The following is a 20,952-nucleotide window of genomic DNA, read 5'->3' as shown; positions in this document are numbered from 1 at the left end:
ATTTATCGAGTTTAGAATGGAGTGCTAATTATACACATTTAAAGGCAGGTACTTATAAGCTGTAATTGTATCTAGTCTGGTAAATGATCCCGGCGCGGCGGCACACAAGGCCGCGTGTAGGTGCGCGCGCGCCGCTGTCGCGCTGGCGCCTTCAACAACCATTTTTTGCGCGCGACACGCGCCTCGTCTCCGCTTTGATATACCTAGGTACTCACTTCATGCGAACAATGTTATCTATTCCAACGATAACTAAATAAATATTGAGCTTCTACTACTGTTACATGATTTGTTATTGTTAAAGCTAACGAGAAATCAAATAGGCCTCGTGATTGACGTAAAACTGGTCCTTTGCTACGAACTCTGTGTGTTTGTAGAAGAACGTTGCAAATTCAACGTAAGGCACGAATTAATACAAAAACCAACCAAAAATGAGTCATGCAACAACTATGCACTAAAAGCTTGATTCATATTAATCACGGAGTTTTGACTTAGAAACTAACTGTAAATATTAATGATTGGAATAAATGCTGGTAGGATATGGGACGAAAGCTCTGCTCAGTTCTGAGTATAACGGCTCAAAGTCAAAGTAAATACCTGCAACTGAATTTAAGTTGATTTTTTTGCATCATAGCAAAACATAACAACAATGTCGATGATGTGTAGCGTGTAAAAAATACGCGTTGCTAGAAGAACCGGTGCGACCGCATACCGCGCGCGCTCGCGGCAAGGCCTCGCCGCCACCTGCGCCCGCGCCCGCCTCAGCGACCGCGCCCGCTGCCGCACTCCCACTTTCACATTTACATACGACGAGCACGTAACCACCACACAACTATCCCTCTACGTGTTCAACAAACCCGGACCAACACTGTACGATTCCGTTGCTATCGCTACTCAATACCACTCATGAAATAATTCCTACTAATCTTTATTGTTGAAAATAATTTATGAATCAAACACAAGATAACAGAGTTTTGAAATCATGAGCAATAATCTTAAAATATCTCTCGTTATTCAATCCATTCTTGGGTGCCGCCGTAGCTGGCTCGAGTCGATCGCCGTGCGATCATTACAGGTACTTGAGTTAGCAATTTACTTGTAACTATAAAATACAATTTATGAGATATTAATAGATTGCAGGGCCATGACAAAAATAGCTTCTCGTGTAACATTACTTAATTATCAAGCAACAGTCTAGCGAACGCGTTGCAAGCCCAACGTTAGAAATTACCCGACCTGATTCAATTATACTGTCAAGGAGGAACTCCGGAGCTATTATTACGATAGAATAGTATGTATTTACCGTTTATCTAGGATCCAACCTGGTCTTAATGACAAATGTTTCTACAGCTCTTGATTATGTATTGAGATGAAACTCAGCGGTGCCAGAATTTCAATTCTATTAGGTACTGGGTAGAAACAACACGTAGAACAAGACCGCTCGTTAGTCCGCTTATTTTAAAACTATTAAACTTTGAAATATTTGGGGCGTTGAATAGTTTATGTGACATATGCTGACCAGTGACAGCTACGTAAACCCATTACGATTGCCGACAAACTCAGTAATTGAACAAGTCAGAACCTAGTTAATGTTTTATTGCCAGTTATATAGTGTCTAAAAAGCTTTTAAAATCTTACATACTACCAATTAGAAGCGTGCTACTTTTTTGAAAATCCTTGATTCAAAATAACAAATTGATATCCTTGTTTATGAAGAACTTTAAAGCTATCAACCAAATAGAGATTTGCAAGGTATTTGGGTTGCTATCTTAAATCTCGTATGCTAATTATAAAACTGGATCACAAGTTTGGTATGTCGCTAATTTATTGACTTTTCGATCATAGTAGATGCAGAGATAAAGTTTACACATATTTTATGGTTCCATTGGTTACGTAAGTTAGAAAAGTGGATCGGCCAGGCTTCCTAAAGCGTATTGATGTTAAGTTCATTGGTACGTCGCAGACGCATATAATCCGCGCGTCGATAAATGGCATGGCTCATTAAAGTAAGCGGTGCGCGGGAGCCGCGAGATGCTATCGACCGGCTACTGGTTTGTATAAAAAAGCAAGACTAATGGCACCCTCGGGTCAACATGATGCTCGCCGCTGTACTCGTGCCCTCTTAAATCTCAACTCTACCGAATATTTACTTTGGTAATGTCGATACATGGAAAACCAATTAACCTTCACTGCTTACATTCCATCAGCCGTCCAAAACATTGATAAATCATAAAAAATACCATACGAAACATTTTTGTCCCATAGTCGCTACGTGGCACGTGACAAAAAATGCCCATTAAGTAAGCAAATGTATATTTTAATTCAGAATAAGCGATAAATCTCGCGATGGGCTTTCGAATTCCGCGCAAGTCATCCGACGAGGTGAGATCGGCTGGGAAATACCATTATATATCTACGTACGCCGAGCTCCTACATACATACTGATGTCGTGTCCGCGACAACAGCTGTGCAGCGATCACGTATTTATTAAGACTTTTTATTCTTTTACCAAATACCAGACACTTTGAACTTGTATGTGAGAGGCACTTTATTAAGTTGCAAGCGGATTCTGTAGATTAGAAATAAAAATCTAAGTTGAGGAATGCGGTCGGGGATAAATAATAATGGAATGTTAGGAACAGTTGCGTCGGATTCCTGTGTTCGCAGTGCTTGTCAAGAGGTTCCGCATAGTCAGTTTTTGCAGTGCGTAGACAGGCGGCGCGCGCGCCTCCCGGCTGGGAGCAGCGCCGGCACGCGCAGGCGCACGCCGCGCCCAGCCACGCCGCCACATCACACATTGCTAGCAATTAGCACCAAATTACTTGCATCTCTTCATAGATTTTGTGTCATGGCGGGATTATTAACTTCTCCTCGATAGCCTCGCCAACTCTATCTTGATAATTCAAAGAACCGAAATAGGGCCATGACATGTCGACTATTTTGGTGTTTCGAATTTCTTCGAATTTTACAGATTGAGGAAACTTGTGCATTTTTCGACAATGTTGAGGTATCCACATGTTTACCGCCTATCCCACCATATAAAACCATGTAAGTAAATAAAGTTATATGACGGTAACATAACAACATATTTACCATCTCCTCCGATGGTATGCGAAACGTCACAAACTTACAGTAGTGATTAGCACTACTTTAGATTTACATACGGACTACATTATTCCAGCTCCACACAAGTAAGGTGCCTAAATAGGAAACAAATGTACTTAACTCATAAATAGAAATCATATTTTATGTACTATGTTCATTATCATTAAAATGTGAGAAAATTACGTCACAGTCGGCTATAAAAGGCATGGGGGACAGAAGACCAGTTAGGTTTAAAAAAAATCGCTACGTCACGTTCTGACACTCCAAAATTTCCTCTTAGGACCAATTATTTGAATATGGAATATCAATGAAAATGAATCAATCCTACTTTTAGCCCTACCTTTGATTCTTCTATAAGACTTCAAGCTTCAAGTGCATATTCCAAAAAGGTCAACAAAAATTATTCTTACAATCCACCTTTCCAAAAAACAATAGAGCATCACCAGACATTCCAAGAAAACACCTTCGCTAATCAAATTACTAGTTATTGTCTAGGTGTGAGTTAGGCGCACGCGCGACTCTCAATTATTATTCTGTACTTGGTGCGTGATAAATTGATTTGGTGACAGTGGCCGCCGCATAGGCATACAAACGTTCTATAAGTAAACCCCAAGAGACAATTACGAGCTCGGTGTGCTGTATTTCACACCTCACATTTATGTGTACATTTATCGATAAGTGCGTAACTTGTTAGATGATAGTGCTGTTACCAAGCAGTTTGGATGTTTCTTAAGTGATTTGTGACATCGCTTTCGCAATACTAGTGAAGGTTATAGGTATTATTTTAATTTCTTAATGCTATTCGACTTTTAAGAAGCAAAATACGAATAATATTGTGTGTATTTTTTATAAATCACGTGTTTGCACTTAATTTAACATTTAGCATAAAGCTACAATCCTTCAATAATCACAATAAACATTAAGACTTATCACACAATATTATAATGCTAGGCTTTAATCGAATACGTTAATAAATCCCACCTGGCCGCTAATCAACATATTCATGTAAATTCGATGGAAATCAGTTTCATATGACTTTTTCTCAACGTTTACGTTTCAAATGTCAAATGATACCGATTCCAATTACCATCTGACTCGGAGATGATTAAGGCTGTTGCAATATGAATACGATTAACTATAAAATGCAAGATTTACTTTGAATATTCTATGTTTATATTTAAACCCAAGAAACTAACTAAGTTTAGACGCTGAATAACTTATTTGTAGGTAAATAGTGGATACTAAACGTAACTGGCTGGTTGTTAACCTAAAAAACATAATTATCCCGTTGTGCTTACTTGTAAATAAAATGTTTAATTCACTACATAAATCTCAATAAAAAAAGTCTTATTTATTTGTTGGACCTAGAATTATACAAGTTGGGTAGAAAGACTGATAAGTAGGTACACCTCGGAAAACTTCTATTATAGTTTCTACTCGGAATATTATCTTCGAATAACTGGGATGATAGTCAAGATGACTACGTTACATTCAAAAGTCCAAGACCTACCCATTTATTAACCGACCATGAGTTACCTCAGCTATAGATCATATTGTATGACACGACTACCATTTCAGTTTTATCTCATCTTCCAAAGAAACCAACGTAGGAGGTTCTCATTTCAAAGTTAATTTAGATATTTTTAAATGCAATAAACAAAGCAGTTACCATGTCTTCCAGTGCTCAATTAGATTTTTTATCACGTGTATAAAACGATTAATTTTGGTGTATTTGTAAGCGAAACACGACTCCAATCACGTTGGAATTTGAATAAATCTCAGGTGGCAAATCGCAAATAGGTTAACCTTCAGTTTTATGGCCGTTGGTTTTTCGGACCCTTTGTTTCACGTGATGAGAATATAGACAAAAAAGTTATATAAGTAAAAATAATTGTTGGAATTTACACCAGATTCAATGAGCCTGCCATTAAAAACTTTGAGCACGTGGTACACGCCTAAAGCTCGCTGAGTATCATATGAATGTTTGGAAATTGGTTCGTTTTCTATTATTGTATCCTAGTGTAAGTTCTTGGCCGTTAAAAATAATTATAAAAATAAAAATTAGGTCACCTTTGTACCGATTCTCTTAGAGGTCTGCCCTCAGACTTGGAGGTCACAAAAATTGATGCAGAGGCACGACAGTTTGAATTCTGGTATGCGTGACATGGTTTCGATTTCATTTGAATTTTGTTTAGTCTACACATAACTTTGAGTGGGTACTTCTGTACCATCAGTCAACTGCCTTTTAATCTCATCATCAGTTTTTACTGTCCCAGAGCATAGTGCTCTTCTCATACAGAGAAGGAATGAGTTTTAGCTATAACGTTTGCTCGAGTAGGAGCAGTGGTGATCGTTGATAACCACGCTTGCTTCATGCGGGCTGGCCTTTTATATAAATTTTATGGCAGGTATATATTATCCTACCTTACAAATACAGCGGAAGCAGCTGCTCCAGTCTTGTTCCAGTCTTGCGTCTTGCAGCTTCACGGGCTCGCCTTCGTTGGAGCACGGCGCACGCTGGCCCTCTGTAATACAATAATTTTCTTGTTTATTTACTTCTAGTAATTGTACTGAGTGAGCGAGAAGCTTATAAAATTCAAACCAGTAAGGAAAACATCAGGATTTAAAAGGAAACTGCAGTCATTCCAATACTGAGGTTTCTGTTAAAAAACTGGTATGAAAATTCCATAATCAGTTTTTACACAAAAAAAAGGATAAGTCAGTAAAAATTTTAAGTGGGAGCATTTGAGACGAAGCGAATGTAAATTGCAATAAGGCACTCAAAACTGTTGCAGAACATGTCCTATCTATTAATGAAGTTGCTGACAGCCGTGAAATCTAAACAGAATTAATGCAGGCGAAAGAGTCCGATTAGCGCACGATACCTGCCGAGTGTCCACGAATGACCACGAGCGGTGCGCAGGAGGCTGCGGTCTGAGCAACGTGCGTGGGAAACAGCTGTCCTATATACTAGTGCACCGCGCTGCACTATTCTACACATGCCAGTTTATTTAGTACACGCTATCAATTCATACCAAAGTATTATTTTCCCATTGACCGATAACAAAAGTTCGCAAGAAAGTAAAAGAAAAGAGATAACTGTTCCTACAATCATAAAAATTACGCAAATCAGAGCAGAGAAAGTAATATCAGCACGATAAGTGAATAAAAAGGATAAGTAAACTCACTATCATTATGTTCACGTCAAACAAATTGATTATAATTGTAAATAATATTAATGGCAGAAGTAAGATATATTGATTGAACAGCTTAATCAAATGTAGTCGTCCTTCGAGATGCCAAATTCCAATGTAATTGGAGAGTTATTATTGAAACATCGGTTAAAAATACCTACTGTCTTCGAAATCGGAACCTATACAACGGTTCTCTAAAAATATTAGATACAACCATCATTCTTGCATATATTATAGTGCACCGAATAAGCTTCGCTCCGCATAGCAACATAACATTCTCCAACCCAAACAAATCATTGTATCACATAATAGGTATAAACATGTTTTATAAAATAAAATGGAATAGAAACATTGTTATATAATAAAAATCTTTCCAATGAGGTTATCAAAAATACATTTATCAGAAAAAACATGTATTAAACAGCCAAGATTCAGACAAATTGTGTTTAAACAGAGCAAAGTCCCTTCGTCAGTTCTATGTGGATGTTTTGGTAGAAGATCGGCGCGTCGAATTTCGTACAAATGACATCGACATTGCGCCTGAGTGTCGATGTCGTGGCCGTGTGATCACACGTTACCTTGATTTAGATCCACGGATCCGCATTCTTATTACGTAGAAAACGTAGCCATCGGGCGCCACCGGTCGCACTGTCCTGTGGTCGCGTCAATATTTTTGTAGGTAATTAATACGTGTTCGTCTACGATGAGAATTCCTCTTCAAATGTTTACTCGTGGCTAATATTTTAATGCGCTGTTTTTGCAGACGGAATAAATTCCTTTAATCCGCGACCATGTTACTGCATTGTTTCTCCAATTAAATACCAACTTCATTTAGAAACAATGAATCACCCATTCAATTCAATTGTTTATGGACGACGGGCGACTATGCCTTATAGATTTTTGTGGCACACTGTATATTTACATTTCATCATATCTCATAGCAACGAGCGGTTTTCAAGGTAAACGGTTTTATAAATATTTCGCTGAATTGTAAATTAACAAATTAGATAGTTAATTCATATTGTTGAAGAATTATATTAAATTTTCGATAATAATAAATTCACAATTTACTGCGTTATAAAATTGTAATAAAGTAACTTCACCCGTCTGATAGTCGGTCACACAAAACTGTTTAACATTAAATCGACATTCACATAACATGAGAACTATGGAGACGAAAATAAAAAAGTTGTGAAAGACATATGAAATACTTGAGAGGCATCATAATACGAATATGAGCCCTTGAATCGATTTAACCTACATTCCTGTCACGACTGTCCCCTGCCTGTATAAGATGAGTGTTGATAACAACATATAGATAAGCGCCTTAATCGTGAATCAATGTCGTAACGCAATGTCACAGTTCGACACTGAACTTGTCCTCTGCTGGATGAACTCGTTCTAATACCGGGATAATAACTCGATTGATTCGTACCATCGAGAGACTTACCTATTAGTCGACATGTGATACTCGGCTCGGCCTAATTAACGACTGATACACTATATTATTGAAGATCAACAGATAAATCCTTTAAACAAACAGTAGAAGTGGTTCGAATAATATAACGAATTGGTTTTGTTTGCCAATTCTTTTGAGGGCGTAGTACTTTCGTAGACCTTTTTTCGTAACCCCGTAGTAAGCCTGCGACGCGTAGTTTTTAAAACGAGTTTGGGTGTTTTCCGTTAATGTTCGGCCATTCAGAGAATGCGTTCCTGACACGTCGCGATTGAACTGACGACGTAATAACATTCATTGATTATTGATATAATAATGTTGTTTTAATGCTCCTCAATTGTTAAAACGGTAAACAACCAGCAAAAATATTTTTATCGTAACTGCAACGCCATTGCAAAGTTACGTCGTCAGTTCAATCGCGACGTGTCAGGAACGCATTCTCTGAATGGCCGAACTATAATTTAGGTTTTTGTTCTAGCTTATTATTCAGGTCACTTTTATGTAAATGATTAAGTAATCTCGTTTATATTTTAAACAATCCTTTACACGCACATTAAAAGTGAAAGAAATTCTGTCTTGCTTATGGTGTTAATCTTCAATGTTAGACTGATATTAATACCAAATTATTGTTACGTGATTACCGGAACGAGCAACATATTAACATCTGTTTCCTACATAGACCATAATATAAATAAAATAACATCATAATAAGTAATTAACTCACAAAATTAAATATTAATTGTATCCTGCTTGATATTAACAGGTAGTGTAAACGTTCCAAAAGACAAGAAACCATTAAAGTTCAAAAACGTGTTAATAATCATTGTGTTTATTATTTAAACAATAAATAAATATGATAAAATTATCGAAACCATAAAATTGGTTAAGTGTGATATTATTTTATAATTTATTCCCTACCACGGAACCATTACAAACTTGATATATTTTGGTGCGCTCATAATTCTAGAATTTAATGTTTTATATGAACTTAAAGTACTAAAGTAATATTCCAATACAGCTAAATGATATTATTATTCCAGTTAAGTGACAAGAAATTATGCAAATATCGAAAATATACGGTACTTTAAACAGTTTACACGCCATTTAATTGCGATGTTTCAGGCATTCAAGCTGTACGCAAAATACCCATAAAGCGATTACAAGATATGCACTTAACGGCCATTTCAATACCTAAATGCCGGCTAGATGAGAATAATTTTGAGAAAGTTACTCCTGCAGCGATCAACGATAGTAATTCTAAGCCTAGGGATAATATTATCTTAAGCACCTATTCATATAAGCCCCTGAAACCGACTATCATTATCAATTTGATCTCAATGGCTTCTGAATACAACCTAATGAAGTTGTAGAGGCCTATTATGAAAATAATAAACTATTCATGATAAATAACCCGCAATTTTCTAACGTCTCCATATCATTATTTTTCGTATTTCGCCACGATTCCTTTCATTTTGTGGCTCAATTTATATTTCATGTCGATAAATCATTACTGGATAAACTTATTCTTACCGGATAATGCAGTCGTTACTAAGAGAAGTTAAGTAAATATATTTTTTACTTTTTAAAACTATATTATCTACACCAGTTAGTTAGTTACTCATTATATTGTTATTTATTGTTAATTCAGAAAGGAAGGAAAAACTTTTTTTCTCTTTTTAATGAGGGAATCCTTGTCACATTATGCCAAATTACTTACACACAGTTCAAAGATATATTTGATACCTATAAAGCGAATAATTTCGACACCCACGAAGCGTGATCGTGTTTCAGTTCATTTTGCAATAAAACAACACTTTATTCGCTGTCGAGCGATCCTAAGTTTTAGTGTGTCTGTAAACTAGGTGCGCTTGCGTTCACTATGCACGTCATGATCGAGAGGCGAACGAATGTGTGATCTATGTGGGAACGGTCCGGGCGAGGTTTCGTAACGGACCAATTGTCGTGCCTTATGCAATCGACCTGTCGAACCTTATTGTTTAGGATATTTGTCGCGAACTGTACTTTCCTCTTAATAAGGGAATTTATAGAAAAAAACCTAATTAACGACTCTCACAAATACAATGATTATTTTATGTCTGTAGTTTCCTCCAACACTAATTTAGAAGTTCTCGCTTTTCCTTTACGGAATTTCCAATTTCTAAAAACCCCAACGTTAAATCAAGGAAAAGATCCCTCTACTAAGCTACTTTCTATCGAGATCAAATGTTTAAATAACATTATTAACACTTGGACAAAGAAACGATAAAAGACTACAGGAGAGCTTCCAATGATGTGCAGAAACAGCAGTATTTAAGACCGTCTGACAGCTTTCAGACCCAAAGAAGGGGAGGAGCTCCCGGGGCTGCGGGATTTTTCGAAAGAGTTACCGCGGCCCTTGTACACCAAAGGCCTAAAAACATGATGGGTTTCGATCAGGTTAAAGTCTGACACTCCCCATCCCCCATCCCCATGATTTCCCATCAAAATAATATAGGTATGCCTGTAAGGAACTTACTGATAACAGCAGAGGACGCGTGGGTCGTGCCAAGGATCGAGCAGACGATGAGGGCTGCGGCGAGGGCGGCTCGGCCCCGCATGGTCGCGGCTACTCGCGCCGGCGACCAGTGCTCCACCCGCCGCGCATCACACTCGAGCGCCACGCCACACACGCGCAACACCTGCGACAAAACAAAAGAAATGTTAGTTAAAAATCTGCCTTCAATAAAGTCCTGTTAGGCTGCTCCTTCAAAGAGCTTCCAATGCTCTTTGAAGGAGCTATAGGAAGCTCAACTTCACAATCAATTTCAATAATGTTGCGTCCTTCATTTTGTAGAAGGAAACGATGAGCCAAAGGGAAACGCTTTTATTTTATTAGAGAGAGGTAGACTACTTATTACACGGTGCGCGGTTAAAAAGAATGGGGCTTAAACTCCATCGAGTGCCGGGGTGCTTCATAAAAATCTGCCACCTCAGATCATTCACACGCTACCTTTGCCTGAGAACTAAATTAAACATGCCAATTAATATGAAACCGCCATGTGCTTTCGACAGAAACAAGTTACTCTTTGTGAGCAAGGCTACTGGAAGAAAATGGAAAAGCCTAACTCCATAATTCTCACAAATCATAATTCTTTAGCCACCGGGCTAAACAAACATATTCAACAATACAACGTCATAGAATTTTGATGAGATTACAAGACGAAAAACAAGTTTATGACGCTAACTTGTGGCACAAGCTATATGTCTCTAAGCTTCTAACATAAGCCACCTTATTGAAAAATATGGCATAAAAAAGGTGCGAGATTTAGTACTAGGTTTCAACTATGAACTTCGATATACTTCATAGTTTATAGCTGATTCAAGTTTACGTTTTATAAAAAGGTGGATGTACTGAAACACTAATAAGTAAATCCACTACAGCAGTAACTTCACTCCAATAATGTCACGATACATCACAAAAACCACTATCAATAGAAAATTAAATTTTCAAGTCAAAGTTTTTATGCAAATATCTTCCAACAAAGTTCACAATAAACTTGATGAAGTTATTAATTTTTTTAGGTAAATCCTTCACGTCTTTGCTTCGAGTTTTTCTAAACGTAAATAACTTTTTATTATAGTACATTATAGATAGTTCAACTCAGATTTGCGCGCGGCCCTATGTGTGCGTCGGCTTGTAAATATACAACTTTCATTCGTGTGACAGTGACGTCGTCCGAGCATGACGTGTTCTCATCGCTTTTTGTTATGGGTACAGTCGTTTACGAAAATGTCTAGTTCTTCACGGAGAAAATGTTTTAAGGAGTCAGGTAGCGTTTCAAAAAAATGAAACAACATTCAAAGCTTTTTATTATTACATTTTACAGTTTATCATTATTTTCTCATACGGCTTTTCAAATTGACATTGACAGTATCTAAGAAATAAATGAAGTGAAATATCTAAGATGAATTAAATACTCCTTACATATTTTCTAGCTCGGGGTACGCGGACAATAAATAAATGTGTGGACTAAGAATGTAAAAGACCTATAATTTAGTATAATAATGGAAACAAAATGTGTGGGGAATTTTAAAAAATTATATTGCTTCGCATAATGTCGACCAAAATAAGACGGAAATAATGAAACTCATAAATGAACGTTTAAGTCAAATTGATGAAGGGATGTTGGGTAATACTTGTCGACATGTACAAAAGAAAAAAGAAGAATACTATAGACATTTTGACATGGAGTCAGAATTTATAATTAACATTGGTGAAAGTAGCGAATCCGAAAATTCATCATTTGATTTTTCAAGTAGCGATACAGAATCATTATAAATAAATAAACTAAATTACGTAATAACTGTACTTTAAACAGCCGTATACAACCCCTAAATAACTGTATTTGTACCCGACTGTACCTCTTGTCACGCACACAAAGTCACTGTATATGTACAAGGGTTACCCACACATAGGGCCGCGCGCACGACTGAGTTGAACTTACTATACTGTCAATCACCCGATTACGTTTGTCAGTTTCTGATACTATACTAAATTCAAAGAAGTGATGAAGTCATAATTTTCCTTCTATTTTACAATTTGATTGAATGTTTATTTATTTTTCTTCGTCACTACACACCGTTTGTATTCGTGATATGTACATGTTTACAAAACGTCTCACGTATTACTAATGCAATAAAGATAGGTAATCAACATCATCATAACGCGAATATTTCACAAAATCCCTTAAAGTTTATTGGTCAATCTATTATTGAGATTAACGAATAAATTAATATTCAGGAATTTGTTGCTAGTTATGACGATACCAAATTATATGAAGTCGTGTCCAGAGGATTTAGCATTCAGCCTCGTAATTACTTTTGAGAATTTATTGCGATTTGAATTTAATTTTGCACTGACATTTGTACTTATAGAAATCACAAACTGTGAGATTTAATATCTTGACTGGTTCGGATGGTACCTTGAAAGACTAATAACAATATTGGCATCAAGTGTACCTATCACTTGAAATCAATAACAAATTAAAGAAAATAATATCATAATAAGCATATATCGCGAGTCATGGTCTAATTAATAATTCAAAGCCAGCTAATGAGAGAATTAAAGAGCCCGCGCATAGTGCCATCGGTTCTACACTGATAGAACGCCGGGCTGATGTCCTTAACGCATTTTTTACAACATTCCGCACGTACGTTGACCTCGAGTACTCGGACATATAGCATTTATTCATTAATAATAACAGAGTGAAGCAAAAAGTGGTTCATATTAAGTGCGTTTACACGGCGATCGAGTGGTGGCGGGCGGCACGACCCGCGACCACCACCTCATCGCTGTATATTGTCAATTACTCTAGTTCCGGTTTCAGATCCTCCTCAGTAATGCGTTTTAGGCACACTTTGTAAAAAATCTCATAAAAACATAATTGAATCGCTTAACAAAGTATACTTTTTGCAGAATGTAAATAAACACACTTTATTAACACGGAATGAGTTAACGAATCCTTGTTAAAATGATGAAGAGAGCGCACCCGTTCGAATATATATTTGATTTAAATTATAATTATAGAAGATTGCTATTTTATACTTCAGCTAATTATAAAAGTTTCATTAACCATCATAACTCTACATCCGCCGCGGGCAGCAGAAAAACTTACATCAAAGAAAAACTGATAGGTGCAAAGCATTTATACAATTGAAACTCAAGTGAAGTCTGTGTTCTAAGAAACTAGAATAAGCAGAGAGAGATAATATTAATCAGCAGCTTCCGAGAACAGTCGAGGAGATCAGTCAACAAAACATCAATGGCTAGATCTGCGCAAGAGTCTCCGAGAATCTCAGATAAAAGCCAGTAGCGACCGCATACGCTACTAGTATTGTTTTATTTTTTGTCCAATATGTCAATCATCCCGTTGTTAATCGAGAAAATACCGATCGGACAATAGACGTGATAAAAAGTTTAAGTTGATATAACAAACACATTATTAGCATACTACGCATATAATGTTATCGTAGATGCTTTGTTACTTAATGACTGCTTACAATTCAACTTACATTAATCATAGATAGTACGTACGATAAATTTCGACCACGGCGACTTCGGATTTGTGTAGAAAACGTGTACTATTCACGTGTATATTTATTTTATATATTATTATAGAGGTACTAACTTCCAAATCTGTAGACATGGCACGTAGTGGTGAGGAGGGAATCCTGAGTGTAGCCGTCGACCAATCGCACAAGACATGTGAAGACAACTGACTGAAAGGCTGAGAGGCAACAGGTTCCCCGAAGAGCGAGCTGTTGAGTGGGCAAGTACGCGAGCAATCCTGGAAGCCCGCGCTAAGCATTTGATTGAATTCGTCGAGTCCTACGTGGACATTATTCACAATGGAATGCTTCTTCGAATAAGTTGTGCAAACAGCTTACTGATAAATTGTTGCAAAAAGAAAGTCCCACACGATTCGTTGTAACTGATTTATAATAAAATACAATATTCATAACCGTCTTTATTCTAATGGTTTCATAAATAATTCAAGCCATTGTATTTTGGGGCAAATTGTAATCAGTAGCGGATATCGCGGTGATCCAAACGATGCTCAGCCCACCATAATTATTGCGTCCACTGTATTAAATCTTGCTGATTATACAAAGAAATCACATTAATAAATTATTATTTTAATTGGACATCACTCCACGAATGCCTAAGCAGCCTACAACCACAGAGTTCACAGTTAATTGCATGTGTAATTCATGAGACATGTTTTAACGAATAAATATAACTAATTAAAACATTATTTTTCCACGACATTGTGCCCCTTTAAGGTAAAAACTGCGACTGTGACATTAAGCAGACTTGATCTCGATAACGTACTGAGCGCTGATGATCTTTGATTATGTATTCAATGGGAGCAATCAAGCCTCAATCACCTACCTAATAACTAGGTAAAAATACGCAAACCCTCGTAACATTCCAACTAGACGAGGTAATTTTAGTAATTTAGTAAAATTATCTGTCAATAAAAAAATAACTTCAAAGTTTTGCATATTTAGGTAGGTAGGTACCCAGGAATGTTAATGTGACGTTATCACAGATGCGGTTTTGCAATATGCAGTGGAGTAGTGGCTACATACTTGCATTTGTTTGCCAATCATTTGCCAACATAAATATGAAAGACGATGTAAGTTTTTCAACTGCCTTCTATGACAGCTGCAGACGGACCATTTATACTTAAGCGCAGTCACATACAGGTACAAGCATACGAGAACATTTAGAAAGCCGCTTTTAAAATCGGGCGTAGGGCCCGCAAGCGAGTGTGAAGACGGGTGCCACCGCAGCGGGCGTCGTGCCGTCACCTACTTTCACGGAGGCAGCAACGGAGGAGCGCCCGGCGGGCCGGCGCAGGCGCTGCGGGCCCGGGGGGAGGGGGGCTGCGTGCGCGCGACAAGGTCGCCGTGAGGCAAACCACTCGTCGACAGAATTTCTTCGGCGCAGAGACACGCGCATACCAGTCCGGGAGCGGAACGCGGTCGCAATAAAAACGCTCGGATATATTTCACGCGTGCGCAACATTATCTCGTCGCTCTCGGCTCCGATTACTTAATGCTCCGCAGCTAACTGTACAAGCGGAGAGAAACAAGATCAGGTTTTTTCTTAGCAGGTTCGATGATCGCAGGGCGACACCTCCAGGGTGCACTGCTCAGCGAAATTCGTTGTATGACAAACACACTCGCTGCGTAGCAGAAATGCTTCAACACTGTTACCACCAACGACCACGGATCTCTGAACAGGATCCCTGTTGGGATTCACTACCAGCCCTTATACTGTATGGGTAGTTTAGATTTAAGTATACCTGCATTGGAAATTGCATAATTTACCAAATCTCCAATAACTGAATCCCCCATAAGGGGTAACAACCGATTACACACTAAAGCAGTGGTTCTTAACCGATGGTCCGCGGACCACTGGTGGTCCCTGGAGACATTCTAAGTGGTCCGCGAAGCTTTGCTTCGCGTCGTTGCTATACGTTATCTAACTTTATTTTCACCGACTTCTCTATGTGAGCAGGGGTTTTCGCATGGACGTATATAAGTTAAGTTTCGGGGTCCGGACCACCCCCCCTTCCCATTCATATCCATCTTACTTGTCCGACAGTAAAAAATGTATGTTTGGGCTACATTTTACGTAATTTTAATTTTGATTCTTAAAAAAAAAACTATTTTTTCGCGCTCGCTTCGCTCGCATATTCAGAAACTACTTATGCTTGCATTTGTCAACAAACAAAAAGTTAAGTACGTTTGGGCTACATTTTACGTAATGATTATTTAAGTCTGAAAAAAATTCGCGCTCGCTTCGCTCGTGCATTTGAAACCTACATAAGCATATGTTTGTATTCCTTTACATTTGCTTACCTACAAAAGAATAGAGAAGAATTCTGAACATAGTAAAGAGAATGCAGTCACAAAAATCTCATTAAATTAATATCTGTAACTTTTTGTTTTTTGCTAAATAATAAAGAAATGAGTTCTAATTATAAAGTGTGCTTGTATTCTTTATCAAAGAACCCTCAATTTAGGTAAATCAATGAGGTGGTCCGCGGCATGGTAAACTTTTGGTGAAGTGGTCCCTCATGACAAAAAGGTTAAGAACCACTGCACTAAAGAAACATGCTCATGCTCACATAGCTACAAGGTACATGTGTAATTTTAAGAACCGACACCGGTAGAAATGCAATGTTTGCCAAGGTAAGCCCTGTAATCTGGCTTATCTTTTACAGACTAAGTTTGAAATATTTAAATCCTCGCAAAATAAGCAGAAGTCTGCGAACCCACCGATATAACGAGTTGCAACACTATTGTCATGTCTTCATGCAGCCACAGAATGCAATGGGAGCCAGATATTTGTGTCTTAAAACTACGATTATCGTTATGCCACTGTGCTGCGATTTATCTTCAGCAAATATTGGAGGTGAATCCGTATTACCTTATGTTTGTAGATCTAAGATAAATTTAGTTCGTACCTTTGTGCGAATGGGTGTTACTTGAGAGGCTGTGTACATCATTGTTTAAATTCAACACTGTTTAACTGAACTGAATGAACAATATACGAAGGTTTGAATTAAGAAGTAGAAATCGTAGTTTCAGTTGGCGGATGTTAAAGATTTCCTTGTGGCGTAAAAACAATGAATGCTGTTGATTGACGAGCCAGCGTCTGGCAGCTAATTGAGTTAACAGCCCAAACACAACATGTCCATTAAGTGGCCTTTACAAACACTGCGTGGTGTTGAGCGCAGAGCACATAACTGGCAGGTCATCATCCCGCCGACATTAATCCAATACAATGACAATTAAGTAGCAGATGCTTTGGGGACGGCCACAATTGAATCCGCTCTATTTAGTGAGTTCATTTGCGTACAGCTTGCGAGTTGTGACGTTACTTCATTAATAACGTCGCGCCGTGCTGTAATATAGTACTCATTCTTTCATAATTAGTTGGTGTGACTCTGGCCAATTGTATTACGCGTTGTGGAGCCTGCATTTGCGGTAGTTCGCCTGTACTTTAGAAAAGCAAAAGTTTTGTGTTTGAAGACATGTCTTTTTGGCCTGGTACATCAGAAAGTAAATAAAAACTTATAGAACACGCGCATTTTTGTTAACTTTTTACTTAATAGGATAAAAAGGATAAGTAAGTAAGTACTTCATGATTTGTACCAGGAAATACGTCAAGTCCTAAGTAGCTTCATAGCTTGCATTGTTTGAGTTTCCATAAAATCCACCACTTATAGTGCAAATGACAGACATTCCAGCGGTTGCAATTTTAAGCTCCATTGTTCGTATGCTAAACAATAAAATAGAAGAATTTAAAGCTATTAGCTTTGAGAGATAAGATGACGATGAATAATGGTACGGAGAAGTGAACAATTTTATTAGTGTCAAGTTGGAATTGATTTATGTCGGGTTTTCACCATACTCCGCAGCGGCTATGGGAAAAATTAACGAACAATTCGAGTTAGAGATATTTTTATCTCTGTATTAATAAATGACGTATTCGTTGGTAATTTGAATATTAAGATAAACAAGTTGAACCTCCCGTATTACGCGGAAGTTTCGTTTTTAATGTGGTCGGCATACCTCAACATATTGTTATATTATAATTAGGTAGTTATACATACTTTTGTGTGACCGCATTAAAATATGATGAAAATAATTAAAATTCCGAGTCCATTAAAAGCTAAAGGTCAATCTATCTATCATTTTTTTTTATTTCTTCTTCGCTATTATAGTTTATAGGCATTTCAAAGCCGTTCATGATGAACATTTCTATAATTTTCTCACAAAAAGTTTATGATCTATGTAGAACTATGCGGAAATTATAAAATAATCTGCATAAAATAGAAGTTATAATAACAAGTCTGTCGGTAATGAGATAAAACAGTTTTATCTGCACTATCCATACGCTTTATTTTGAGTATTATCATTAAATTAATTACATTTATTGCTACTAATTTCAATTGCACATGTAGAGTAGCTATTAAATTATATTATTATTATTATATTATTACTATATTATTATTATTACTGTAATCGTTGTAATAAACATTTTGTACCTACAATTTTATTTAGATAATTTATTATTCAGCTGCGTACAGAAGCTACTTTTTGAAATGTCAAACGTTTTAAAGGCTCAATGTCAAAATGACTAATGTCGCATTTAAAAAAGAAAAGTAGAATGGTAAGGTCAAATATTGAAATAAGTGGAAGGTCCTTTTAGTTTGGAACTGTAGTGGGAGTGACGGGTATGGGGAGGGTTGCTTTGGTGCCACGCCCTCTCACCTGGTCACGCCTACCTAGCCTATCACCTGACATCTACATGGTCTCATCTATATACCTAAAGTTAACACAAGCAGATGTATTTGCAATTGATATTTAAATATTTAACTATACATCGTAGTGAAAGGTTAGTTTTCACTTCTATTACGGGTTAAGAATATAGGACCGATCTTATGGCGTCTCTAATTATCATATCAATATTTCTGTCTACAACATAAGAAAATTTACAAGGCAACAACCTTACAAGTGACAAAGTATTCTGACTCCAGAAGAGGAAACGGCCATGAACCTTCTTTATCCTTACAAAGAGCAAACCGTAGTTCACAAAGAGGCGATCTTCAAGAGCAACAAAATGTCACATGGTCATAATTAACTCATACATTCGCATATAGTTTACGAATGGAAAATAATCTGGCAGAACAATAGGGTTGAGATACGAGTTGAATTATTAATAGAGCTAATGAGGCGTTCGACGATAGCGGGGTGAACGAAGCGACCTCGGGCCGCCCGATAGGCCCACGCAGCCTGATTGTCGCCGCACCCGAAACCAGGGCTGCCCACTGCTGCGAACCAAAGCGTGACCACACACATGTACTCCGAAGGGATTCCCCACGAATTCTACTGAAATTAATACGCTAGTGTGCGTGATTAGGAGGTTCAAAGGAAATTTGAGTGTAGCATAAAGTTGGGGACAAGAAATATTTAGGTGCATTCCACTGCTGCGGTTCTCTTACTCTCAGCGCAGGATACTTCATATATTTGTGTGCACGTATTGAATAACGCTAATATATCCGTCTACACAAATGTTTATTTCTCAGTCAAAACATTTGCATTTCATATAAATACAAATTATTTTTAGATCAAAATCCTAGTCTGCCAATTCCTGATTCTAGAATTAGCAACCCTATCTTGATAACTACTTTTATACCCATCTGTTTGGATGGAGCACTAAGCTATGGGTATTAAAGCACAGATTTATCCAACACTGAATTATTAAGTGCGAGTTTACATGCTAATACTTTATCTGATTGTTTAACTCACTAAAAAAGTAAACCACGTGTTCCTAACGCCGCGGAGTTGTATCAGCAAATCCGTTTTAATAGTCAGATTAACAGATTACGAGATAGGAACTGATTTTGTGTAAGCTCTGAAGATAGAAATGTAGAACACTGTTTCCTGTCTTTATCTAAGATTAGAATTGTATTTGAATCATTTAAGAGCTTCTTCACATTTACCTGGACCCTAAAACTAAAATATTTTTTTCGAATGAACTGAGACACATGCATTTCGTGGAATTAAGTCATGAAATACCATTGATGAACTTCCCATATTCCACGTAATCAGGGTACCGATTGAGGAATTTCCTATATGAGAACCTACATAATTCTACTTCCAATTATACGCACATGTTTACCCATGATCGTATCCTTTAACAGGAACGGCAATTATTTACCAACAAATGGAATATTTATAATCAAAGCTGGTGTTACCCGAGATTCTGGATATCATAAACTCAATGAAAAAATGTTCAATGAAATATTCCATTGTTATTATCATCGAATACACATACATACGTTGGTATAGTTGCACAACTTTATAAACTCGGATTGAGACCAGCACTCGGCCTGACTCCTGATAAGGGGGGTCGCCGACAATTCATTCAAGTTGTAATTAAAATAAAATGAATGAAGACTGTCCCAAATTTTACATCATTAAAAACGTACCACGGTTTTGATAACCACTACTTATTAATCATAATTTATTTTCAATTCTTGTTAAAACATTGTGTTTTTGTTAACAAGATAATAATGGTTTCAATAGGTAAGTACAACTGTACTTGTTACTTCAAGCCTATTCAAGTCTGCTCGTGAATAAATTTGATCTTGCTGAAATAGAGAGCATAGGTACAACGACAATAGATAAACAACATACAGATGATTAATAATAAAAATATACGTTGACACATTGGACAATATAGTTACACAATATATGAAAACTCATTTGTAAGAGAAGGAATTATAATATACTTAAACGCAATGTACTTTTACTCAAGTATTTAGCACTTCCAGTAGGCAATGAGTGATGTATTGACAATATAAACATAATTTGCAATAACTGTCAATAACATATCAATGTAATGCTGGCTATAGTAAGTTTATTTAATTTACAATTCAAAAAATATGATTCCATTTTCTCTCTATCATCTAGTTTTTGGCTCCAAACATGAAACTGACATAACTGACTGGCTCACACAGCTAAATATCTTCACCCTGTAAAACTATAACATTGGATAACAATACTTTAGAAAATTGTATACTATCTTCATTTAATCCTTTTATCTTCCAGAAAATTCAGAAACTAACAACAAAAAGT

The 20,952-nt window shown here is 37.0% G+C and overlaps 1 protein-coding gene across 1 annotated transcript in view; it reads right to left on the bottom strand.

Moving 5' to 3' along the window:
• The window catches only part of LOC124630977 (BMP-binding endothelial regulator protein-like), a 44,493-nt gene that overhangs the window by 17,693 nt on the left and 5,848 nt on the right, over nt 1-20,952 (bottom strand). Inside the window, exons 2-3 of the mRNA XM_047165041.1 lie at nt 10,268-10,430; nt 5,527-5,627 (exon numbers count right to left, since the gene is read on the bottom strand). Of these exons, the coding sequence (XP_047020997.1) occupies nt 5,527-5,627; nt 10,268-10,349 (183 nt within the window). The 5' untranslated portion in view covers nt 10,350-10,430. The remainder of the gene's footprint in view (nt 1-5,526; nt 5,628-10,267; nt 10,431-20,952) is intronic.

Source organism: Helicoverpa zea, chromosome 6 (assembly GCF_022581195.2).
Source record: "Helicoverpa zea isolate HzStark_Cry1AcR chromosome 6, ilHelZeax1.1, whole genome shotgun sequence".
In the NCBI taxonomy this organism is placed as follows: domain Eukaryota; kingdom Metazoa; phylum Arthropoda; class Insecta; order Lepidoptera; family Noctuidae; genus Helicoverpa; species Helicoverpa zea.
Note: the sequence above shows the minus strand (reverse complement) of the source record. Positions and strands in the feature narration are given on the sequence as shown.